This window comes from Tachypleus tridentatus, chromosome 8 (genome assembly GCF_004210375.1).
Source record: "Tachypleus tridentatus isolate NWPU-2018 chromosome 8, ASM421037v1, whole genome shotgun sequence".
Lineage (NCBI taxonomy): Eukaryota > Metazoa > Arthropoda > Merostomata > Xiphosura > Limulidae > Tachypleus > Tachypleus tridentatus.
Window position 1 is genome coordinate 55,935,399 of NC_134832.1, and position 26,943 is coordinate 55,962,341.

A 26,943-nucleotide genomic window follows, 5' to 3' on the forward strand; every position below is an offset into this window, starting at 1 on the left:
AGGCAGCTAGTCATCACCATACACCGCCAACTCTTGGGCTACCGTTTTACCAACGAATAGTGGAATTGACTGTCACATTATAACGCCCCCACGACTGAAAAGGCAAGCATGTTTTGTGCGACTGGGATTCGAACCCACGACCCTCAGATTGCGAGTCGAACGTCTTAACCCACCTAGTCATACCGGGCCTCCAACATTTCGTCCATAGATTGTATTGCTTCCAAGTAGTCAAAATAATACCTTTCACAACACCTCGAACAGAGAGAAAATTTTCACAATAAAGACCATAGTCAGACACAGAATCAGTTGTTTTATTCACATTTTAATAACTTCTTACATGATTGGTGGATTTAATTAAATCTTACAGAAATATGTTGATTTCAAGCACAATACTGGAGATATAATTCACATTGTCTTTATTATACAACGAAACCAAGTCTTAAACCACACGAAACAATGTGTCACGAGGCAAAGCCACGAGTTTTTTTGTATTAGCTTAGGTACCTTTGATAATACTTATTTTTATTGTTTCTTGTTTATTTGAACGTTCAAGGTTGGTTTTTAGCCACTCAAGTACAAGTTCACATTTTGAAAATTTTAGTCACTATTGGCTCGGACCAATCCTATCATGTCTTTCATACCTGTGCTTGGGAAGACGCCAGCTTTTCCAATGTACATTAATTGAACGTTCTCGGTAGTTTCTGTCACCTGTCTGTTCTGTTGAACACTGCCTTTAACAGTTCAAACAAGAAACGGATTGCTACGCCGTAATACCAGAGCGTTAATATCCAACAGTCTCTTCCAGTGCTGGCGCCATTTTCTTCTGAAAAACACATGAAACAAACAGAAATTATTTATCGCAATTCATTAAAGTACACTATAATTAAACGTTCACATAAGAAGTGTTTAAAAGAGAGAAACTGTTCCAATTTCAGTCGTTAAATTTGATATCCTGTATTTTTTATTAAATACAGTATTAGATTGAGTGAACAATCAATGTTTGTTTGTTTGATTTTGCACAAAACTACACGAGGGCTATCTGTGCTAGCCGTCCCTAATTTAGAAGTGAAAGACAAGGGGGAAGGCAGCTAGTCATCACCACCTACCGTCAACTCTTGGGCTACCCTTTTACCAACGAATAGTGGAATTGACCGTCACATTATAACGGCCCCACGACTGCAAGGGCGAGCATGTTTGGTGTAACGGGGATTCGAACCTGCGACCCTCGGATTAGGAGTCGAGTGCCTTAACTACCTGGCCATGGTGGACAATCAAAGGTAGACTTCAATCATCAATAAAATGAGTCATCATTAACCTGACTCGAACGATGATTTTCATATACGGTTTAATTTAATGCTGAAATAATAGAATATGAACATGTATTGTAACTGTCAGCTTAGTAAAACATAAATTTCCTAAAAGATGCAAATTCTCACGTCACTAAAGTAAAAATTGCATTTTTTCATTGCTGTACTGATTTCAATGTTAAAAATAGAAACTTGATTTTAACGTTGTTTTTAGGATTAGATTGTCACTTTATTTAAACATCTCGAAAGTTCAAATTCACATCATCTATAATTTGATATGTAGTGGTTAAGTAGTTAACTACACCATACACCTCAGCTGGTGGAGTTGCTTTAACCAACTACGCCACCACCTGTGCTTTTGGAGTTGCTTTAACCAACTACACCACCACCTGTGCTGGTGATGTTACTTTAACCAACTACACCACCACCTGTGCTGGTGAGGTTACTTTAACCAGCCACATCATACACCTGTGCTGGTGAAGTTACTTTAACCAGCTACACCATACACTTGTGCTGGTGAAGATACTTTAACCAGCTACACCATACACTTGTGCTGGTGAAGATACTTTAACCAGCTACACCATACACTTGTGCTGGTGAAGATACTTTAAGCAACTACACCATACACCTGTACTGGTGATGTTACTTTAATCTCAACACAGTTCCCAAGTAACCTTCGAGACGTATTAAACTTAAATGCATCAGCTATATAAATTACTTTGAAAATGAAAGTCTACGCTTGAATGTGAAATCGTACCTAACTTTGTAAGTGTTCAGTCTCGTAAGATAACACATCTTTAGTCTTAACAGCAACTAATAAACCAATCGATAATTACTAAGTATTGTTCGGATATCTGCTATTAATAAATCAACACCTAATAAATTGAGTGTTTAGAATATTTATGGCCATCCTGGATGGGGCTGTTTTTAGAAGCCTTCTTTTATTACTTGTTCGTTGTTATTATGTGATCCATCCTCAGCCATACTTCATTTACGAAACACTACACGTCACCCCAACCACCGCCTTCTTCCTGTTTCGCAGTGGTACAAGGCTGAGGAATTATTATGCTAAAACTTGGGTTCATATACCCTTAGTAAACAGAACACAGGCAGCTCGATGTGTAGATTTATACATTTATTTTGTTCTAGATGAAGATAAGGTTATTTTTCAAAAGCGGAATAATATGATATAAATTTTGTGACGTTTCTATATATAAGAAATACATAAACACGAAATGGTATAACAATACTTACTTGTTTGTTTTGAATTTCGTGCAAAGCTACACGAGGGCTATCTGCGCTTGCCGTCCCTAATTTGTCAGTGTAAGACTAGAGTGAAGGCAGCTAGTCGTCACCACCCACCGCCAATTCTTGGGATACTCTTTTACCAACAAATAATGGGATTAACCGTCACATTATAACGCCCTTACGGCTGAAAGGGCGAGCATGTTTTGTGTGACGGGGATTCGAACTCGCAACCCTCGGATTACGAGAGGAGTGATTCGAACCCGTAATCCTCAAATTACGAGTGGAGTACCTTAACCACCTAGCAATGCCGGGCCATAACAATATATCTTTAAAGGAAATGTTTGGACTATACTGCATTCAATATTACATAATTCAAAACTTTGAAACATTTTACTTTCTGCGTTTCTAATAAGTTTATATTTACCGTACTTAATCAAATACTGTTTATTACTCTTCGTTTTACCGAAGTCTTTGTTTTACAGATAAAATCTATCACGTACAGATGATTCTTCACGACCCAAGTGTGAAGTGTTGAAAATTTAAAAAAACTTGTAATAGTATGATACGACAGTCATAAATTCTACACCGATACTTATTACGCCTTGCTTAGAAACTACGCAGCTGTATTATGACTTAGAAAATGCAATGCAGTATTGTGACTCAGCAGTTGAAAGACGGTCGTATGTCTCGCTTACGAAACTGTATTGCCGTATTATAATTCACCGAAAAATTGTGCAACCATATTTTGTCATACACAGAAATTGTAGAATCGTATTATATGGGTCACTTAGAAACTGTATTGCCGTATTATAATTCACCGAAAAATTGTGCAACCATATTTTGTCATACACAGAAATTGTAGAATCGTATTATATGGGTCACTTAGAAACTGTACATCTATTATAACTCACTTGGAATCTGTGTAGCGATAAGTTTACTATTCACTCTATGGATAACTGACCTGACATATGTTGCCAAAACTTGGAATTATTGATTTTAAGACTTACGAATATTCTAGTGTTAGTAAGTGAGTTTTGTACTACTATCATACTATATTTTTACTATTATCATGTGATTTTTGTTATTATTATAGAACAGGCCGTGCAATGAACTTATAGTAACGGTATTGTGGATTCACAGTGTTCATACATTAAATCCGGTTTCCAAACAGTATTGTTACTTTAAGTTTTGTCATGATGTAAAATAGACCTTTTTTTTTTTTACCATTAAGTGAAACATTTAGTAGCAAGTTACCTGAGGCTGAACCTTGAATGCCCCCAGAAGGTCTGACAACATCACTTGATTCTCTGCTCAAGGATTCGTTAAGGAAACCAAAGTTTTCTCCTGTTAATAATATTTTCAGATTTAAAATATTATATCACAAGTTTTAAAATCCACTAAACGAGCACTTTCTACGTTTTATGTCCGGTGTTCAACAGTGCTCTACGTTTAAGGTTTTCTATCAAAACAGAATTCAATGAACAACCATATTCCACATGTTACGTTCGCTGACTTACTGTATTTAATATATAAGTAAATATATTTTAAAGAACGATATTTTGTTAGCTTAAACAAGACTGAAAGCAACTCTCCCGACATCAAATTAAAATTTTATTACATACATATATCATAAATAATTAACTCACATTTCTTAAACTTGGTAAGCAGTATACAACTGATATATGTTTTAGCGAACATAACTTTAGAGAAACGCTGAAGAGGAGATACTAGCTAAGCATTCATTGATATATATCGTTTATCATGTTCTTCGGGCAACATAACAACAGAGATTAAACGTAGCATAAGTGATTTATCTTTATTTAACAGTTTCCAACTATTAAACTCAGTACGAAACTCTCAGAAATCCAAAAGATATTGCGTACAGGCCACTAATTACAGCAAAAACCTCATTTTTTTAAAGATTATACTGATAAATGAAATGTTATAAGCAGTACACGTGTATCGGAGCCGATAAATAAGAATCGTTCTCTTTGTCGTTTCAATACGTTGCGTACGAAAAAGAAAAAAAAAAATTACCGAAAATTAATATTCTTGGAACTTCACAAAGTTTGATATAGTTGGTAACACCAAGATAAATAAAATATATTACGTAACAAATGCTTAGTTTAGTTTGAATTTCACGCAAAGCTACACGAGAGCTATCTGCGCTACCCGTCCCTAATTTAGTGGCGTAAGACTAGAGGGAAGGCAGATAATCATCACCATCTACCGCCGACTCTTGGGCTACTCTTTTACTAACGAATAGTGGGATTTACCGTAACATTATGACGCCACCACGGTTGAAAGGGCGAGCGTTTTTGGTGCGACCGGGATTCGAACCGAGTCGAGTGTCTTAACCACCTGACCATGCCGGGCCGTAACAAAGGCAAAATTATTGTTTAACGTTATGGATGAATCATTTAAAATAAACATTTTATTTATTTATTAATGTACAAAATAATTTTTTTATTTATTAAACGATCAACAGAAACTTAAAGAAATCCGTTTTCTATTCTAGAAGTATGAGACCTTACAGTTAATTATCAATAAGTGACGTAAAACTTTAACTGTTATAAATAATTAGTGCCATGAAATAAACGTTATCACAATTTGTTTATTTTTAGCCTAAAAATAACTTACGATTTATGATTAATAAATTATAAGCTTATTATTTGTATGTTCACCCTTAATTACGCGTCAATTCGACGGAAAAAAATCACGTGCTTGTTAGTTGAATGGAAAATAATACACAATCTCGTGATTGCCAATGGAAACGAATTTCGTCTGGTATTCAAGAGCTGAAGTCGAAACTACCACTGAGAAAAAACCTAATTACAAAACACGATTTCAGAGAATTAATGGAATTTATATATTAATGGAAAACTAAGGAAAAATTAACAAATTATTTCAATACACGAAATAATAAGTGTTTTCTTACCTCGCACTCTTCTGGCCGACTCTTTGGTGTTAAGGTTGGACTTCCTGTCTGCTTGTTTTAAGGGAATGTTCTTGTCTTCTACTTATTAGAAAGTGGACAAAGAATCATCAAGTGTTAACATACTGGGATGCTTAAACACTTATGGAAACCATTCTTAAATTTTGTTATATCAGTTTATCATAATATTTTATTAGCTGTTTCTGGTACACTTAGAAAATATAAGATCAAACGAGAACAAGTTGTTGGTATTAAACATTAAAAACGTGGTTTTTTTTATCTTCACTTCATTGTGGAGTCGTGTATTATTATTATTAGTCGTGTACTTAAAGTATAAAAAAACAACAGTTAGTAGTTCTCACAATAGGATTGACACTACAAGAAATTAGTAATTTTGTAATGAATGAATACAAGTGCAATAACTACATTTCATGTTTTAAGAAAACTCTACCACTAAGCCATTTTCATCATTGGCAGATCCTACTGGATTGACAAATTTCGTATCTTAGTTAATATATCAATCACGTATGATGTATTAAGTTTTGTATGACATAAATCTTAAGTTTAAGAAGTGTGATCTATATTAACAAACAGCAGATCTATATAGGCTTAAACAATCCCCATAATTTTTAAGTTTCTCTTTATTAGCTTTGGTTTGGTTTGTTTTGAATTTTGCACAAAGCTACTCGAGGGCTATCTATGATAGCCGTCCCTGATTTAGCAGTGTAAGACTAGAGAGAAGGCAGCTAGTCATCACCACCCACCGCCAACTGTTGGACTACTCTTTTACCAACGAATAGTGGGATTGACCGTCACATTATAACGCCCCCCACGGCTGAAAGGGCTCGTTTTGTCTTGGCTTACTTATTAAGTATTATTTTATTACAATGGCCTGGCATGGCCAAGCGTGTTAAGGCGTGCGACTCGTAATCTGAGGGTTCGCGAGTTCGCAACCCCGTCGCGCCAAAACATGCTCGCCCTCTCAGCCGTGAGGGCGTTATAATGTGAGGGTCAATCCCACTATTCGTTGGTAAAAGAGTAGCCCAAGAGTTGGCGGTGGGTGGTGATGACTAGCTGCCTTCCCTCTAGTCTTACACTGCAAAATTATGGACGGCTAGCACAGATAGCCCTCGTGTAGCTTTGTGCGAAACTCAAAAACAAACAAACAAATTTTATTACAAGTGATAAACAGACTTAATTAATGTTTTTAATCTTCAGTTTAATAACTGAAGTACTGTATATATCGATTTTTTAAAACCAAGTATGCGAAGCGTGAAATTACATACAAGGGATAAATGAAGTGCAAAAAGATTACAAAGCTGAAATCAAGGGCTCGATTCCTGCCTGTGGAAAAAGTTCAGATAGCTCACCATGTAGTCTTGTACAATAAAATAACAAAAACAAAATCTTCCTTTAATTGTGAGATTACGTAAAAAAGTGCAAACATTTTAAAGACAAAAAATATACAACTCTGTATAAAAGATGATTACAGAACAAAACAATCACCATAACCATAAATATTCCTGTTACTGTAATTTTTTTAACAAAGAAAATTAAATAAAAATGTCAAGTCGAATAAATTCTCGATGCTCTATTTTCTTCTGTAATTCAGTTAATAAAAAAGTACCTTAATGCTTTTGTTTAGTATTTCTGAATTTTTTTTTGTAGCTTCTGGTACGATAAATAAAACACAAATCGCATTAGATTATTAACAGAGTCGAATAAATAACAGAACAGTAACGTCATAGAAACATTTTAATATTAAAGTCTTTCCAGCGAGAAAAGCTGTAATAAATTGTGTGATAAAGGCACTTCTCTGAAGGTTGTGAATTTTGAAACGCATAAAGCTTCTTTGTTCTTACGGTCTCTCTTCCAATGATTCATCTAGCTTCTGCAGTGTGTGTCCAGCTGGCAGGCCCTTTCATATTTTATCTCTAAATGTTAGTTTTAAATTTGGTCGTAAATAGGTTTACAAGAAAACATTGTACTTGTGGTACCGTGACAACAGAACAGTTTGTTTGTTTATAATTTCGCGCAAAGCTACACGAGGGCTATCTGCGCTAGTCGTCCCTAATTTAGCAGTGTAAGACTAGAGGGAAGGCAGCTAGTCATCACCACCCACCGCCAACTCTTAGGCTACTCTTTTGCCAACGAATAGTGGAATTGACCGTGACATTAAAACCCCCACGGCTGAAATGGCGAGCATGTTTAGTGCGACGGGGAATTGAAACAGAGACTCTCGGATTACGAGTCGAACGCCTTAACCCACTCGCCATGCCGGGCCTGAGAACAGAACAGAAACGTGAAATTTTACTTTGTTAGTAATGCTATGAAAATAAATGCAAATTTTAATCTGTAAAATATATATTTCGATAAATCCAAGAAAGTTATATGATACGAAGTGATAGGCGTCGACGTAAGATATTACGAAACGCCTATTAAGATACTATAACATTTGTAGTTATAAAACAGTGGTGTCCGTGTAACACGTTCCTTAAGGAAGCGTTCCTACTGACACAGTAGTAGGTTTGAAGTATTATAATACTGTAAATCTGGCTTACATATCCGTAGAGATTAGAAACTAGATACCTTATCATTTAACTTCGTGTTTCATAACAAAGAAACATTACAATAGCTCTGGTGGAACGCGCCCGGCATGACCAAGTGTGTTAAGGCGTTCGACTCGTAATCCGAGGGTCTCGGTTTCGAATCGCGGTCGCACCAAACATGCTCGCCCTTTCAGCCGTGGGGGCGTTATAATGTGACGGTCAATCCCACTATTGGTTGGTAAAAGAGTAGCCCAATAGTTGGCTGTGGGTGGTGAAGACTAGTTGCCTTCCCTCTTGTCTTACACTGCTAAATTAAAGACAGCTAGCACAAATAGCCCTCGAGTAGCTTTGCGCGAAATTCAAAAACAAACAAACAAGCTGGTGGAACGTGGGGAAAACGTTTGTTTGTGACTGTTGCTTGTCTCGATGTGGAGCCATGTGTTCTGGGATCTTACGTCCTGCTAGAAGAAAACATTTTACAGCTGAGAGAAATTATTCTAGAACTTTCCCTGACAATGATACGAAAGAAGCGTTTGATTGGTCTAAATTTGTGGTCCAGATTAAATTAGTTAAGTCAAGTGTCACAAGGTGAAATTGCTTTGTTGTTGTTGTTTTACCACAAAATGGAATCGATCATCACAATGTCTCACATCAGGAAAGTTGGAAACAGGAGACAAAAAAGACGAAGCGAGAAAGTTAGGGCCTCATTTGAAACGTTTATGTCAATTGTCTCAGACCATGTGTTGCTTCACCTTCACTGGTGTGCACTGAACAACACGTCTTCGTCTGTTTAGACTGTCAGGGTCTTTTGGGGAGCACTGATCATGAAGAGTATTCGTGATGAAGTCAGAGATTGAGGATTCCAATGGTACTTTTTGCAGTAGTCTGTACCTATGAGATGTCCAACATCTAGTACGTTTTAATTCTCTTTGTATATATGATTTAAATGTATAACAAGAGAAAGCTGTATTGAGAAATGTCATTCCCAACCCAGAATCTTTTCTCCTATTTATCTTGTAGTTCTATGGAGAGGACGTATTTCCACCCAAAGATTTTCCTTATTCTTGCTTCTTCACAAGTATACCAGTCTATCGACACTTAAATAAACAGTTGATTGGCGTCTCTGCCACAACTTGAATGGTTAAAAGCAGTGTGACTTACACTAATTATAATTATCATAACAATAGTAGTACAACCTGGTTCATTGGAAGTTGCTGCAGCCGGCTTTATCATAGTAATCCTGATGAAAAATATTACTTTTTTTCTCGAAATACATAATTGGTCCCATTCTTCTTGGTCGCGTATTCGAGGTGACATCTCAATGAACCAAACATACATATTATTTCAGAGGGAGGTTTAATCTTCTATATAAAAGAAAGTTTATTTGAGGGTAGAAGGAAAAAGACACTACTATGTTAAATAGGTGTCTACCAGAATCCTGAACAGGATATATTGGAAGATCCATTTCAGCGTGAAAAACTTCATTCCTATGTTTTACCTCTATCCAAAGAGCCTGGAAAACCGACTCATCCGAATAAATAATGATGATTCATACAATGCACGATTACGGACATGTACTATTAATAGAATAAAAATAATACTTTAGGGTTGTTTGTTACGGACATTCTTACAAAGCAACACATATAATAGTTGTTCCTAATTTAAAATGATAGCTTAAAGGTAAGATTGGTAGTCATTTCACCAGCTCTTGTGCTCGTGTATTCGAACATAACGACTCCAAAGTACAGAGTATGATTTGAGAGGTCGGGACACAAACCGTGGGCTCATCGCTCCACAGTCTGGCACGCCAACCACAAGAGCATTTACGCTTGTCAAAATGTGCAAAAATCAAACTTTTGTTGAATTAAAATTATAGATATATTTTCAAAACATCTTACCCAAAGTCTTGTCCAGTTTAATGCTTGTAGTGCTATGGATATATTTTCAGAACATCTTACCCAAAGTCTTGTCCAGTTTAATGCTTGTAGTACTATAGATATATTTTCAGAACATCTTACCTAAAGTCTTGTCCAGTTTAATGCTTGTAGTGCTATGGATATATTTTCAGAACATCTTACCCAAAGTCTTGTCCAGTTTAATGCTTGTAGTACTATAGATATATTTTCAGAACATCTTACCTAAACTCTTGTCCAGTTTAATGCTTGTAGTACTATAGATATATTTTCAGAACATCTTACCTAAACTCTTGTCCAGTTTAATGTTTGTAGTACTATAGATATATTTTCAGAACATCTTACCTAAACTCTTGTCCAGTTTAATGCTTGTAGTACTATAGATATATTTTCAGAACATCTTACCTAAAGTCTTGTCCAGTTTAATGTTTGTAGTACTATAGATATATTTTCAGAACATCTTACCTAAAGTCTTGTCCAGTTTAATGCTTGTAGTACTATAGATATATTTTCAGAACATCTTACCTAAACTCTTGTCCAGTTTAATGTTTGTAGTACTATAGATATATTTTCAGAACATCTTACCTAAAGTCTTGTCCAGTTTAATGTTTGTAGTACTATAGATATATTTTCAGAACATCTTACCTAAACTCTTGTCCAGTTTAATGTTTGCAGTACTATAGATATATTTTCAGAACATCTTACCTAAAGTCTTATCCAGTTTAATGCTTGTAGTACTATAGATATATTTTCAGAACATCTTACCTAAACTCTTGTCCAGTTTAATGTTTGTAGTACTATAGATATATTTTCAGAACATCTTACCTAAAGTCTTGTCCAGTTTAATGCTTGTAGTACTATAGATATATTTTCAGAACATCTTACCTAAACTCTTGTACAGTTTAATGTTTGTAGTACTATAGATATATTTTCAGAACATCTTACCCAAAATCCTGTCCAGTTTAATGCTTGTAGTACTATAGATATATTTTCAGAACATCTTACCTAAACTCTTGTCCAGTTTAATGTTTGTAGTACTATACATATATTTTCAGAACATCTTACCTAAAGTCTTCTCCAGTTTAATGTTTGTAGTTTCTTTACTCGAAGAAGGGTGGATTTCTGTAAAAAAAAAAAAAAAAGATTTGTCGCTGTTAACAACTAACATATATTATATATATTTAATATATATATATATATTATATCTTATATATATATAACATGCGAAATCGTTAAGTTATTTTAACAAATACAGTGGTGCATATACCCACGTTATTGAAAAAGAGATACAGTTAAACATTATACAGTTAATATAACATTAACTATTTATTGAATTATTTCTTCGTATAATAAATGTTGCTTTCAATAATTCATAAATATGCTGGAGGAAAATTGTAGTTTCTATCAGTCTTCATAAACTGCATTGTTATAGTTTGTTTTGGAATTTCGCGCAAAGCTGCACGAGGGCTATCCTGAGTGTAAGCCAACTCTTAGGCTACTCTTTTACTAATGAATAGTAGGATTGACCGTCACATTATAACGCGCCCACGGCTGAAAGGGCGAGCATGTTTGGTGTGACGGGGATTCGAACCCACGACCCTTGGATTGCGAGCCGAACGCCTTAACCCACCTGGTCATGCCCTGTATTTTTGTAAAATAAACATTCTTTAAACATCTGTTTATCTTCGGGTACATCATATTTTTGCTTCCTGGATAAACAGTTACTTACTTTATAAATCATAACCTTGATGTTTTTATAACCAGTTGGACTGATTTCGATAATTTCCAACTGATATTTTGACTCAATAAGTCTTTAATAAATATTCAGCTTGCCTGGTCCATCCCTCTCAGGTGACAAGTATATTTCGTAAGATTTCGAAATTAGAGGACATTCTCCTGGGATAACTAAGGCCACTGTAGTAATAGTAAAACTAAATGGCCAATTTGCATCAGTTAAAAAATGTACTTTTGCCAGGCAGCTACTAAATGAGATTATTATATTTAAGAAGCTATTACTTTCAGAAGGGTATTATCTTGGGATAACCAAGGCTACAAGTTATAATAGATATTGAGATTATCTTCCTAATTAAGAATTGTAGCTGCAAAGTAATTGCTCTAAATAAGACAATTACTGTAAGAAACGGTTAATATCAACTCATTACGATTTTTTTTTCAGGCTTAAGTACACCTTTTCTGAGAGTTATCTTATATTGTATGTGTTTTAGGTTTTGGTTTTGTTTTTTATACACGCAAACTTTGCTTCTAATGAAGCACCAACACTAGAAAATCCCCTTTTTATATTAACGGCTATTTAATTTCGAGAAGCAGTTTATATTAAGACAGCTGAGTTTGTTCCCCTATAGCCCGGCATGGCCAAGTGTGTTAAGGCGTTCGACTTGTAATCCGAGGGTCGCGGGTTGGAATCCCGGTCGCATCAAACATGCTCGCCCTTTCAACCGTAGGGGCGTTATAGTGTGACGGTCAATCCCACTATTCGTTGGTAAAAGAGTAGTCCAAGAGTTGGCGGTGAGTAATGATGACTAGCTGCCTTCCCTCTAGTCTTACACTGCTAAATTAGGGACGGCTAGCGCAGATAGCCTTCGAGTATCTTTGCGCGAAATTCCAAAAACCATTGTTCCCCGAGTCGTGTGTATTGTAAACTTGGAATTCAGTTCCAGCTAATGAATACTTTATACAAAACCAGCAGCATGCATAAACCGTTTACAGTTCATGATACAGTGACCTGTAACAAACATGTTCAAAACTGGTTCGGAGAATAACTTGTGAAACAAAAGAACAAAATGGCTTGTATTCTTTCACGTAAGTCAACTCAGTCAGATTTTTATTTCTGTCTTTTATGCGCAAATAACAATAGAATACACTGATTTTGCTTTTCGGCAACTACACTCAAGTTTCTAAAGTTCGTTTACACATATTTATCTATTCATCACGCAGTTTTGCTACGTGGAAAGTGGACATGTCAAAAGCTTACGTCTTGAATAAATGATACGTTGTACACGTATATTATTACATAACTCATTCAGGCGCTTTTCCTTCCTCTGTACATGTAACACGCCCTTAACGTAACAGCTACATTATTCACGTAAATATCATGTATTTGCCCCTGTCACACTCACAAGTTTAAAAAAAACTAAATGCATAGAAATACGTATCTGTTATTATGCATTCCTCGCATACAACTTGCATTTTTACTGCTCTACAAACTAGTTACGTGTGACAATAGTTTCCAAACGTCTTATCATTGAGTTTCTAATCAGAAGGCTGACTTTTAACTCAGACTTCACTTACTAGTTTTGTTTTTTCTCGTTCACAAATAAAATACTTGTTTTAATTTTAGGTTCTATAGAAATAAAGTATTCAGATAAATTGTATTCTTGTTTATATTTATTCTAGTACTTAAAGCCATGTGTGTGTGTGTATTTTCTTATAGCAAAGCCATACAAGACTATTAAGATAAAAACATTTTTGACACACAACTTTGATAGTGTATAACATTTTACGTTTCGTAACTCGTGATATAATATGGTTCTGTTCTATAAAATTATAGATATAACGTAAAATATCTACACATTTTTATTGAAAACGCTTTGAGTGTGGTGCATAGTTTGTCTAGCGTATTTTACGTATAAATCCAATGATCCTTATTATTTATTCTCTATTTTGAATATTTTTTTTAAAATTACGTGATATTTACGCAGAGGTTTTGCAGGTTTAACTAGTCTAAAACTCTGCATGTTTTTTAAAGTTCTATGCTGATGTTCTATATACCGTAAAACAACAAAGTTTAGCTACATCTAGGTAGATAAGGTGAGAAGTAGTAGGCCTAACGAGCTGTCAATCTTAGAAAACTGTTTCCCAGATATCGTGTTGTTTCAAACAATTTTACAAGTTGAAAGGGAAACCTTTGTGTGTGTGTTGTGATGAATTAACATTATTCAATAAGTCAACTGCTCTATTAATTGCCCTATTTTAACAAAATCCAATCATTATAAAAGGGTTTTTTTGTAGAAGTTTATAATTTATCAGTGTAAGACTAGAGGGAAGACAGCTAGTCATCACCACCCACCGCCAACTCTTGGGATACTCTTTTACCAACGAATAGTGGGATTGACCGTCACATTATAACACCCCCACGGATGAAAAGGGGCGGACATCTTTGTGCGATCGGGATTCGAACCCGCGACTTTCAGATTACGAGTCGAACGCCTTAACACACCTGGCCATGCCGGGCCTATTTTATTGAAGGAAACCCAAAGGTTTGTTTTCAAACTGACGTGGTCTTAGTCGCGTGATATATATCTTTTACGCTCCATAAATTTTTGGTTATGATAATACCTGACGCATAGCATCCGATGGCAAAGGTACTTTGATTCATATTTGTTACAAAGAACATACAGCAGTTTAGGCTAAATTATCATAGGTAGAAGAAATTATTTTCTAAAAATGCAAGTTTTCATTTATTTCTCATAAGCATAAAACCTGTCTGAAATATATTGAAAACTTACCATTAATTAGCATATAAAACAGGGTGTTTTACACCTTGATCATTTAAATGCAATTTAAATTTTATACGGAACATACCATAAATGCGAATCGTGCCCTCCGTTGACCCTAAGGAGTTTCTGGCGTGGCAGTTGTACGTTCCAAAATCGTCTGGTTGAATTTTTAAAATTGTGAGTTTCATCTGAACTTTGTACGTTTTGTGTTCGTTTTTGACACGGTATTTGTGGTCAGTGACTAACATGTCACCTTTTTCAGTTGTCCAGTAGTTGATGGAAGCAGGATACGCCTCGGTGTGGCACTCCAAAGTGACGTTGTTTTCAACCGGTGAACCAATCAGTTGATTTGGGACCCAGATCATCGGCGTGACTTTATTACAAAAACAAGTACAACACAGAAATCTATAACTAATATACTTCTTAGTAGATAATATTTGCCTTTTTTTATTTTTCTAGTTTGTTTGTTTGCATAAGTACTTATGGGCAACATTCATTACTTATTGCACAACAGCGTAAGATTGGAGAAAATATCTTATAATCTAAGAAACTCAATAACCAACCTCCTCAGTATTTCTTCAATAACGTAACATTCAAAACATCTAAATAAAGTTTTACTGTAGTTAAAGAGATAGAATTAACAAAAAATTAGCTCAAGCTTAAATAAGTTAATGGTATCGTTAATTTTACTGACGTCACAACTACGCTTGCGATTAAAAGTAGTTAATACACTGTTCTGAATATTATACTTGAAAATAAAACATTGAGTTTCGATACTTGAAAATATAAGATTTAGTTTGATAATGCGACACTTGAAAAGGTGTGTGTATGTTTTTTCTAGTAAAGCAACATCGGGCTATCTGTTATGTCTATCGAGGGGAATCGAACCCCTCGTTTTAGCGTTGTAAAACCGAAGACTTACAGCTGTCCCACCGGCGAACGCTTGAAGGTAAGGTATTTAGTCTAGTGAAATGAATATACACGTGAAAGTTACATATTTAGTTTGGTAATACGTTACAACGCTTGGAGTTAAAATCCTTACACTGACGCCCCCCAGTGGCTCAGCGGTATGTCTGCGGACTTACAACGCTAAAATCCGGGTTTCGATACCCGTGGTGGGCAGAGCACAGATAGCCCGTTGTGTAGCTTTGTGCTTAATTCAAAACAACAACAACTTACACTGACGGCTAACAGTGCTTGAAAGTAAACTCAGTTAAATTACCTGAATTAGCACTTGAAAGTGAGATACTTAATATAGAAACCTGAAATATACGTTGAAAAGTAAAATAATTAGTTCATCGAACTGAATAGTACACATGAAAGTAAAACGCTCACGATATCACAAACGTGCGAACCAGATGGGACCCGGATGGCACGTGCTTCAATAATTAAAGTGAGCCCTCTGTTGACAACAGCTTATACTTGGTATTTTTCTATGCCAGTCGATATGTGTAAAAGCCATTTTGAAAGACTTCTCACATCAAATATGGAAAATGAAGGAAGCGATTTTGTGTTACACAACAAAGAGTTTAATTTGTATTTTTTTACGTAATGTAAAATGTGAAAAATGTGAAATGGTTTGTTGATTGTTATTTTAAAACGCTATTGTTTTTTTGTAAGGTAATTTATGTTAATTTATGACCCCCTCTCTCTCATAATATTTTGTACGTTCAGACGTGTGTGATTGGTGCGACAAGTACATCTGTAATAACATAATTAATTTAATGAATTGAAAACTGCACTTAATATAACATTTGGTTCAATAACTTAAGCATTACACTTACAAGTAATTTTTTTATTTCGTTGACGTGACTATATACTTACAAGTAAAATAGTTCGAAGACGTCATTGTATTCTTACATGTGAAACATTTAGTTCGATGGCGTGACTATACGCTTGGAAGTAAAATACGTAAAATACTTACTTTTGGTAAAAGATATGTGACTTTTCATACATATTTTCACTCTTAGATTACACCATGATAAAACGAAATACAAAAGAATTTTCGTAAAGTGTTTACAAAGTCAAGAAAGAAAACAATGTTCCAAATAATAATTTCATAATAACATTTCTACGTTCTCTGTTTGTTGTTTAATTTTTCATAAACAACGCAGCCAAGGACATAAAAGAAAGCTAAATATTTTTACTATGAAAGAATATTAATCAGGAAAACTGGAAATCTTTAAGATGAATCTGCCATTAAATCTCTTCAGTGTCTTTAGCTCTAATTGCATTTCTGTCTTCTATTTCAGTCCACCGTAAGAGATCACGTACGTTCCTTATCTTCGATTAGGAAACCCTTCACAGAAGCAAAAATAATGTTTGACCTTTAACCATATTGATTTTTGTTTTAAAATGTTTCGGTAATTGGGTTATAATTATAACTGATGTTTAGCATCGGATGACAAAGGTACTTTACTTCGTGTTTTGTTTTTTTTTACAAAGAACATGTGGTAAATATGTACGTCTAGGATAAATTATCGTAGGTACAAGAGGAAATTGTTTTTTTAAGAAACAAAATTTTCATTTAGTTCTCATTAGTATAAAATATTTCTTACATATGTTGATAATGTTGTTATTATCAAAGACAATTTATGACCGTCGAACTAGAAATGTGAACGTGTTTGGTTAAACAAATCAAACTGAGTAAAATACGATACAAATATTTAGCAAACTGTTCATATATATATTTATGTTTATATTGCTGGTGGTATCATTGAAGTGTCTCTGTTCAAGCCAAGAAGAAGAGACACTTTAACCGTTATAATATTAACTAAGATAGTATGAACAACAGATGGATATACATACATGTGAGAATACAATACATACTTTGTAACAACGGTTGTTTCCGACAAAAACCACAAACAAAACAATGAAGCGATTTAGTTCAAAAGAAGTAATTTTCTTGCTCATGTAGAAAAACTGGATTGATAAAATATTGTAAATATGGATTGAAGAAACGAGTCACAGATCTAATCTGGATTGATAAAATATTGTAAATATGGATTGAAGAAACGAGTCAGAAATCTAAACTGGATTGATAAAATATTGTAAATATGGATTGAAGAAACGAGTCACAGATCTAAACTAGGTTGATAAAATATTGTAAATATGGATTGAAGAAACGAGTCACAGATCTAAACTGGATTGATAAAATATTGTAAATATGGATTGAAGAAACGAGTCAGAGATCTAAACTGGATTGATAAAATATTGTAAATATGGATTGAAAAAACGAGTCACAGATCTAAACTAGGTTGATAAAATATTGTAAATATGGATTGAAGAAACGAGTCACAGATCTAAACTGGATTGATAAAATATTGTAAATATGGATTGAAGAAACGAGTCAGAGATCTAAACTGGATTGATAAAATATTGTAAATATGGATTGAAAAAACGAGTCACAGATCTAAACTAGGTTGATAAAATATTGTAAATATGGATTGAAGAAACGAGTCACAGATCTAAACTGGATTGATAAAATATTGTAAATATGGATTGAAGAAACGAGTCACAGATCTAAACTGGATTGATAAAATATTGTAAATATGGATTGAAGAAACGAGTCACAGATCTAAACTGGATTGATAAAATATTGTAAATATGGATTGAAGAAACGAGTCACAGATCTAAACTAGGTTGATAAAATATTGTAAATATGGATTGAAGAAACTAGTCACAGATCTAAACTAGGTTGATAAAATATTGTAAATATGGATTGAAGAAACCAGTCACAGATCTAAACTAGGTTGATAAAATATTGTAAATATGGATTGAAGAAACTAGTCGCAGATCTTATCCATATGACAGATATGGATAATTTGTTCTAACCATACGACACTTATATAGCTTCGATAGGTGTTGATATATTATATTTATATAAATTAAAGCAAACTGAGTCCCCCGAACGCTACTATGATAAAAACTCGAGATAACAGTGTTTTTATAACAAGTTAATGACTAAGTCATTTACGTGTAGCTGAAACATAGATTTTACTATAAACTAATGAACTAACAAAAGTCTTGGGTTTTTTTTTACTGTTATATTGAAATGTCTTTTCAAAGAGAAATTCATCCCAATAAACTTGGATATGTATATATATACATAAATATACACATAAACATGTATATATATATATATACACACACACACAAAAGAGACATAAATATATATTACATCCACACATAAACACATATTATAGATGTATATATATATATATACACACATAAACATATACTATACATGTATATATATCTTTATGTGAGATCAGGTACAATGTTCCTGACTACAAAACATGAGAATGTTAACTCATTCTTACAGTGCACGTGCAGAACCACCCGTCTACTAATAGAGGGTTGTACTCCATTGGAAGCGATGCACAGATAAGCACCCATGTGTAGTCTACTGACCTTGGTGACCGTTAAGCTTTCCCCAGTGTGCGAGATGTCTGAAAAACACAAAAGATCATGGTGTTGTTTAAACTCGGAAAACAATACCGCTATTCAACAAATAAACATTTCAGCCTTAAAACTGTTTTTACAAGCTGGTGAATGCTCTGTGTTTTTTGTGTACAGAAGATTAAATAGATGCTCAACTACAGGTTTCCGTAAATATAATAAATATTGTTAGAATATAATTTCTGCTGTAACTCATTATTTTAATATAAGAAAGCTTCTTTCATGTTGTCTGTCATAAGCACATTATTTTTGTGTACATACGTTATTGCATATTTTCATGAGACTTAGTTACGGGAAAAAATGCCATAACAACTAATGATAAGTGACAACAGGCAGAAATAAGTAAAAACACGCGATTATTCAGTAAAATAAAAACGCATCTTTATTTACTGTAATCAGAAATGAGCTAAAAGCAAATGATTAGCCATCAAAGTCAGGAGGGAAAAAATTACAAATAGTATTTTACTGTAGTAATAACAGAATATAATATTATATTTTAACAGTTAAAACAGTTACAAACACTAAACATAATAAATGGAAGTAACTATCACAGAAACCAGTTTGGAAAATGTTCTGCATTCTCTACAGTCTTACGTTGTCTTCTGACAGGCAAACTTTCCTATAAAGATATAGGTGGTCAGAAAAACGTTGTTTTTTTGCATGAGACTCTGGAAGGTATTGAACTTAATCAAATAGTTAAACAGCTTTTATTTATATTGTTGATTTCCAATAAATGTTTTGGGCAAAATATTGCATGAAGAGAACAGCGTTGTTTGTATAACAATATTTAATGTCTTTGTTATGTTTCAATGTTTTTGGTTTTTTCAACACTTCTCCCAGTATCACGTAATAACCTTTCTCTTATGATCAACATGGATGAACTTGTACAGGCACGCGCTCATTCCGGTCACTTCCAAATGGCTTAGGGTATTGAAACCCCATAATCTTTTATGGGCTTCCCAAAATCCGGCCACTTTCTCACTTCTTTCAGTTCAATCCATCTTTCTTCCGCCTAATTTCATAACAGCCAGTATAATTTTATTAGCAGTGTTATAGGCCTGGCATGGCCTAGCGCGTTAAGGCGTGCACTTCGTAATCTGAGGGTCGCGGGTTCGCGCCCGAGTCGCGCCAAACATGCTCGCTCTCCCAGCCGTGGGGGCATTATAATGTGACGGTCAATCCCACTATTCGTCGGTAAAAGAGTAGCCCAAGAGTTGGCGGTGGGTGGTGATGACTAGCTGCCTTCCCACTGGTCTTACACTGCTAAATTAGGGACGGCTAGCACAGATAGCCCTCGAGTAGCTTTGTGCGAAATTCCAAAACAAACAAAAAGCAGTGTTATATGCAGGTAATAAACTAACTATATGTACTTCTGCAGTTCCTGAAAGCGTTCAGTTTCAAAGTAAATAAAACGAAATTGAAGAGTAACAAATATTTTTATTTTTTACCATTGGAGTTCAAATATCATGCTGTGTAGTATCTTACATAATTCTTCTCGTGGTTCATGGTACACGCACGTTTTACTGACGTCACGACAGTACAAATGGCAACGTTAAGCGTCCCTTATGTGGCGTCATTTTAGCCTCTACTGACTGACTGACAGACAACACAATACGGTACGGTGGTGCGACTAGTTAAAACGTATAATTTCTCCAGACAGTTTTTTGGTCCTCTTTTGGAGAGATTATATGACCTCTAAGAGGAAATCATTCAAACAGTTATATAAGCTGTAGACAACATCCCCTTCGATGGATATTATAAAAAAAATTGACTAGGTGGACACTATAAAATTACTGACATGACACATACTCATATTTATGGATAATGATCAAAATAACAAACGTTCCGAAAGAATACAAATGACTCGGACAGTCCTCAGTTTTTAAATCATTGTTTATAATAAGATGACTTGCGACTTCAATGCAATTAACATAAATCCAAATATAAGATTCATTTCTAGCATAATCATAATCTAGAGTTTTTAGATCTTATGCGTCTAATTGGAGAATCTCTCAGTAATTGTCCATAAAACTGTTTGGCATGGTCTTCAGTATAAAATGTTATTCCATTGTCTAGAGTTTTCAGATCTTATGCGTCTAATTGGAGAATCTCTCTGTAATTGTCCAGAAAACTGTTTGATATGGTCTTCAGTATAAAATGTTGTTCCATTGTCTAGAGTTTTCAGATCTTATGCGTCTAATTGGAGAATCTCTCAGTAATTGTCCAGAAAACTATTTGATATGGTCTTCAGTATAAAATGTTATTCCATTGTCTAGAGTTTTCAGATCTTATGCGTCTAATTGGAGAATCTCTCAGTAATTGTCCAGAAAACTGTTTGGCATGGTCTTCAGTATAAAATGTTATTCCATTGTCTAGAGTTTTCAGATCTTATGCGTCTAATTGGAGAATCTCTCTGTAATTGTCCAGAAAACTGTTTGGCATGGTCTTCAGTAAAAAATGTTATTCCATTGTCTAGAGTTTTCAGATTTTATGCGTCTAATTGGAGAATCTCTCAGTAATTGTCCAGAAAACTGTTTGGCATGGTCTTCAGTATAAAATGTTATTCCATTGTCTAGAGTTTTCAGATTTTATGCGTCTAATTGGAGAATCTCTCAGTAATTGTCCAGAAAACAGTTTGGCATGGTCTTCAGTATAAAATGTTATTCCATTGTCTAGAGTTTTCAGATTTTATGCGTCTAATTGGAGAATCTATCAGTAATTGTCCAGAAAACTGTTTGATATGGTCTTCAGTATAAAATGTTATTCCATTGTCTAGAGTTTTCAGATCTTATGCGTCTAATTGGAGAATCTCTCAGTAATTGTCCAGAAAACTGTTTGATATGGTCTTCAGTATAAAATGTTATTCCATTGTCTAGAGTTTTCAGATCTTATGCGTCTAATTGGAGAATCTCTCTGTAATTGTCCAGAAAACTGTTTGGCATGGTCTTCAGTAAAAAATGTTATTCCATTGTCTAGAGTTTTCAGATTTTATGCGTCTAATTGGAGAATCTCTCAGTAATTGTCCAGAAAACTGTTTGGCATGGTCTTCAGTATAAAATGTTATTCCATTGTCTAGAGTTTTCAGATTTTATGCGTCTAATTGGAGAATCTCTCAGTAATTGTCCAGAAAACAGTTTGGCATGGTCTTCAGTATAAAATGTTATTCCATTGTCTAGAGTTTTCAGATTTTATGCGTCTAATTGGAGAATCTATCAGTAATTGTCCAGAAAACTGTTTGGCATGGTCTTCAGTATAAAATATTATTCCATTGTCTAGAGTTTTCAGATTTTATGCGTCTAATTGGAGAATCTCTCAGTAATTGTCCAGAAAACTGTTTGGCATGGTCTTCAGTATAAAATGTTATTCCGCATGACACTTTCTTTGCTACAATGCAAAACTTGACCAGTTTATTTTTATTAACACGCATGCACAAAAACAAGCTACAACTTCGTTGAGTTTTTCAGTTTAGGAGTTGTGTTATTTGTCCGTGCTTGAAAGTTGAAATTAAGATGTGGGTGTGTTTGTTTTTTTATAGCAAAGCCACATCGGGATATCTGCTGACCCCACCGAGGGAATAGAACCCTAATTTGAGCGTTGTAAATTCGTAGACATACCGCTGTACTAGCGGGGGACAATAGGAAGATAATTCATTTATTAAACTTACTTTTAATTATTAAGCTACTAATTACACTATGTAACAAAATGTTTACTTTTTCTTGTTTCTGGACAGAAAGTGTTATTTCCCAATTTTTTATGCCTAAAAGACCTATTTTTCTTTTCAAACTCTACTTTTGTGACCTATGAGCGTATAATGAAAACGTGATGGGAGACTATATTTGGGATCTGATACGTGAAAGTGATTTACATAACAGTCGCAAATCTCGAAAAACTACTACTTCTAAAGGCCCGGCATGGCCAAGCGTGTTGAGGCGTGCGACTCGTAATCTGTGGGTCGCGAGTTCGCATCCCAGTCGCGCCAAACATGCTCGCCCTTTCAGCCGTGGGGGCGTTATAATGTTACGGTCAATTCCACTATTCGTTGGTAAAAGAGTAGCCTAAGAGTTGGCGGTGGGTGGTGATGACTAGCTGCCTTTCCTTTAGTCTTACACTGCTAAATTAGGGACGGCTAGCACAGATAGCCTTCGAGTAGCTTTGTGCGAAATTCAAAAACAAACATACTCACTTCTAAACATGTTTGTATAACTTTAGTGTAAATACATGTAAATCTTGATTCATATGTTGTTTTATTCAGACATTATGTAAATGAAAATGTGCAAATTTGCCCGTTTTTACATAGAAAATAGGTTAAATTATAAATTTCGTTAATCAGGTCACAAAAGCAAAGTTTGAAGGGAATAATGACCATTTTCTGTACTTTTACAACATAAGCAATTAAGAAATAACACATACTACACTGGAACAAAACTTATGTTATATACTATTATTTACGTTTTTCAAATAATTAACAAAACTACGGTTGTACAAGTGTGTGTATGTGTTTAGAATGTTTGTACTTTGAATTTCTTGCTGTTCTGAATATAGACCTGAATCAGGTTTTACTGAATTTATCTTGTTGTCATTGCAGTAATGTTATTACACAAACAACTTTTAACAATAAATTCAATGCCATATGTCCTACGATAAAGCCGCTCCATTCTGTGATACGTGAACACGTATATGATACAATGTTTAAAGAGACGTTCAATACGTAAGAACAAAGCGTAACATTCTTGTCTTCTAGCCTCGTATATCGTATTCAATGTTGTTATTATTAAAACTTAATATTTCGTGAAACGAAGTTCGAACATAAAATTTATATGACTGACAGCAGAGTCGTTGCCGAATACGTTCATGTACTGTTTTACAGTTATATATTTGAAATGTAAAAACAAACTGTGTTGGTGATGCTTTCAAATCAGGCAGTAAGTACATCTACACGTCTATATCACATCAATTTTTCATCATTTCTATGATAAAGTGACTTCAAATACATGAGGGTAAGATATTTGGTTCATTGTAAAAATTTACTTCAGACAAACCTTTTCTTACCCTGATCGAGGTCGTTCTGCCAAAGACCTACAGAGACAGGTTGACCGTCTTCTCTCTTCCACGTAATCTCGGGGACAGGATAACCTTTCGCGCGACATCTCATCGTGACATTTGAACCTTCTCGTGCCAGAACGTCAGTGTCACTTTCGGCGTCAATGATAACCGGTGGTACTAGAGAAGATAGGAAAGAGAAAGTACTAAAAGTGAGGATGTGGTGTTTTCAACGCACACTAGGTGTCGCGCTGAATAAATAAGGTTTGTTTGTTTGTTTTGGAATTTCGCAGAAAGCTACTCGAGGGCTATCTGTGCTAGCCGTCCCTAAGTTAACAGTGTAAGACTAGAGGGAAGGCAGCTAGTCATCACCACCCACCGCCAACTCTTGGGCTACTCTTTTACCAACGAATAGTGGGATTGACTGTCACATTATAACGCCCCCACGGCTGAAAGGGCGAGCATGTTTGGCGCGATGGGGATGCGAACCCGCGACCCTCAGATTACGAGTCGCACGCCTTAACACGCTTGGCCATGACAGGCCGAATAAATAAAGAGGCAGAGATCCAATCACTCTAGACCAAAGCTTATCACCAGTACTTCGGACACCGTTAAGGCTGGACCCAAAGGAGACTTTTGAAATTCCTGTTCTTATCTTAGGCTCATCACCAGTACCACGTTTTCACCGACTGGAGTCTTAAATCTCTTTTAGAATACCGGTACGACTTTGTGCAGGTTGCTTTTACATACGCGTAATCTTTGAAGAGAGCATCCATTTACCTCGCTTTCTGAATCTCCTAAACTGAAATGGATTAAGTCGTTGAAATTGAAAATTTCTGATATTTGCAAATTCCCTTTGTTGGTTTTTCGAGAAAGTTCACAAAAGATGTTTTTCAATATTTGCTTTTTATTGATGGTAGACTTTGTGAAAATTATGGATTCAAGTTAGACAATATAACAAAAACAATAATGTGCGGAAATCCATCCAAATCTAACCTATATAACGAATTAGATCAGCACTGGGGAGAAGACGTTACAATACAAGGTTTGGTTGTTTTGAATTTCGCGCAAAGCTACACGAGGGCAATCTGCGCTAGCCGTCCCTAATTTTCCAGTGTAAGACTGGAGGGAAGGCAGCTAGTCGTCACCACCCACCGCCAACTCTTTGGCTACTCTTTTACCAACGAATAGTGGGATTGACTGAAACATTTTTAGCATGTTTTGTGTGACGGTTATTCGAACCCGCGACGCTCAGATTACGAGTCGAGTGCCTTATCGACCTGGCTATGCCGGGCCCTACAATAAGAAAACATTTCCAGCTAAGAAAAGAAAAACACATGTGCTATTATTTAATGCACTAAGACGAAAACTCAGCATAAAATAGATGAAAACGTAATGGTATAGGTAATAACCCTGGAACATTCAGTTTCTCCGGTTAACACAGACGTATAAAAACAAACGCGAAACACATTTATAAAAGGGGAAAAGAAAACGAGGAATTTCATTGAAAATTAACCCTGAAATCGCGTTCTAGTCACATTGCTAGGAATTGCTGTTAAAAATGTCAGCTTGATATCAAAGCCTATTTACTTACTTATCTATTTGTACGATCGTCACAGCTATCAATGCTATTACTTGGACAAAATATTATATTTAACATTAGGCGATTCACGTCCCTCAAAATACGTTTTGTACTTCTTGTTTATCACGTCATAAACTCGTCTGAAGTTTCTTGTTGAAACGGACGGAGGGCGTGCCGAGCATTTGACGTGACCGGAATTAATACCAATGTTTCTTCAGATGAAATAGACTTTATTGTGTTCTGAGGTTACTTTGCGGCGCCACCTACCGCTGTTTTTCATAACTGTTTTCTCTATGTGTTTTATATAGCTTTTGTACGTAGCAACAACAACGTATATCTAAATTAACTTGCATTACAAAAAACATTCATTGCACTAACATTAAAGTTTTGTGCAGTTTTACACCGTATTCATACAGAAATTAGGGTTAGGTTAACCTCACAAGTAACTTAGAGCGACAAACCGAAACAAGATGGGCAACCTCTCAATTTATCATTGCTCTTAATCTAATACACATAATTTCTTTAACCAGTGCTAAGTATATTTGTGTTTTGGAAACTAAATATTATTGGACGACGACGAGACGTCCAATAATATATTATGTAGCGTTTCTGTTTTGTTTTGTTTTTTGCATAACTTTCTTTGAAAGATGAAAAGTAGTAAACTTCGTATCTTCGCCAATAGCTGTCTGCCAGTCTAGATGTAAAATTTATATTGCCATGAAGCTATTGTATCACAAACGTACTTGACGTCCCGCTAATATATCACCGTCTTATATGAATCACACACCTCAGAAAGAAAGGTTCGTTCGCCATTTTATTTCCAGGTGAGTGTTTAAACATATAAGAAACCTTAACGGCTTAGGCCTGTAAACGATGCAGAAAATGATTGGAGAGAGTAAACATCTTTCTAGATCCTTCGAATAGTTTTCTATTATTGACGTTTATCTTCAGGTTAAGAATTACGTTCATAGGGCTACATATCGATATCTTTGTAGACATTGTATAGCTTAGGAAATATTGCTTATTTCTCTGAAAAGAAAGAATGGGCTTTATTAACATTTTATCACGTGAATATTTTTTCTTTTTTTAATATATCATATAACCTTCGTGTAGCTTCGAGCAAAATTAGAAAACAAGCAAACGTTTTTTTTCATGAGGAATTCGAATTCACCATTTAAATCCTCATCGGATATTTGACGAACGATAAGTTTGTTTGCTTTTTTCTGAATAATAAATTTCAAGGTTAATAAACGAGTACAGAAAGTAAAACACTGTCTTAATAATTTGTCAAAATATTCAGGTTGAAATTCAGATCGCAATGTAAGCCCTCCTCCAGACGAAGTCTGGTGGGAACGCCACAGGTAGCCCATTATGTAGCTTTGTGCTTAATA

General features: G+C 35.0%; 1 protein-coding gene across 1 annotated transcript in view; it reads right to left on the reverse strand.

Annotated features, from left to right (window-relative positions):
* Nucleotides 1–301: 301 nt before the first annotated feature.
* The window catches only part of LOC143222426 (lachesin-like), a 74,802-nt gene continuing 48,160 nt past the window's right edge, over nucleotides 302–26,943 (reverse strand). Inside the window, exons 4-10 of the mRNA XM_076448929.1 lie at nucleotides 23,980–24,150; nucleotides 18,792–18,920; nucleotides 14,555–14,842; nucleotides 11,018–11,074; nucleotides 5,494–5,571; nucleotides 3,810–3,899; nucleotides 302–823 (exon numbers count right to left, since the gene is read on the reverse strand). Coding sequence (XP_076305044.1) covers nucleotides 705–823; nucleotides 3,810–3,899; nucleotides 5,494–5,571; nucleotides 11,018–11,074; nucleotides 14,555–14,842; nucleotides 18,792–18,920; nucleotides 23,980–24,150 — 932 coding nt within the window. The 3' untranslated portion in view covers nucleotides 302–704. The remainder of the gene's footprint in view (nucleotides 824–3,809; nucleotides 3,900–5,493; nucleotides 5,572–11,017; nucleotides 11,075–14,554; nucleotides 14,843–18,791; nucleotides 18,921–23,979; nucleotides 24,151–26,943) is intronic.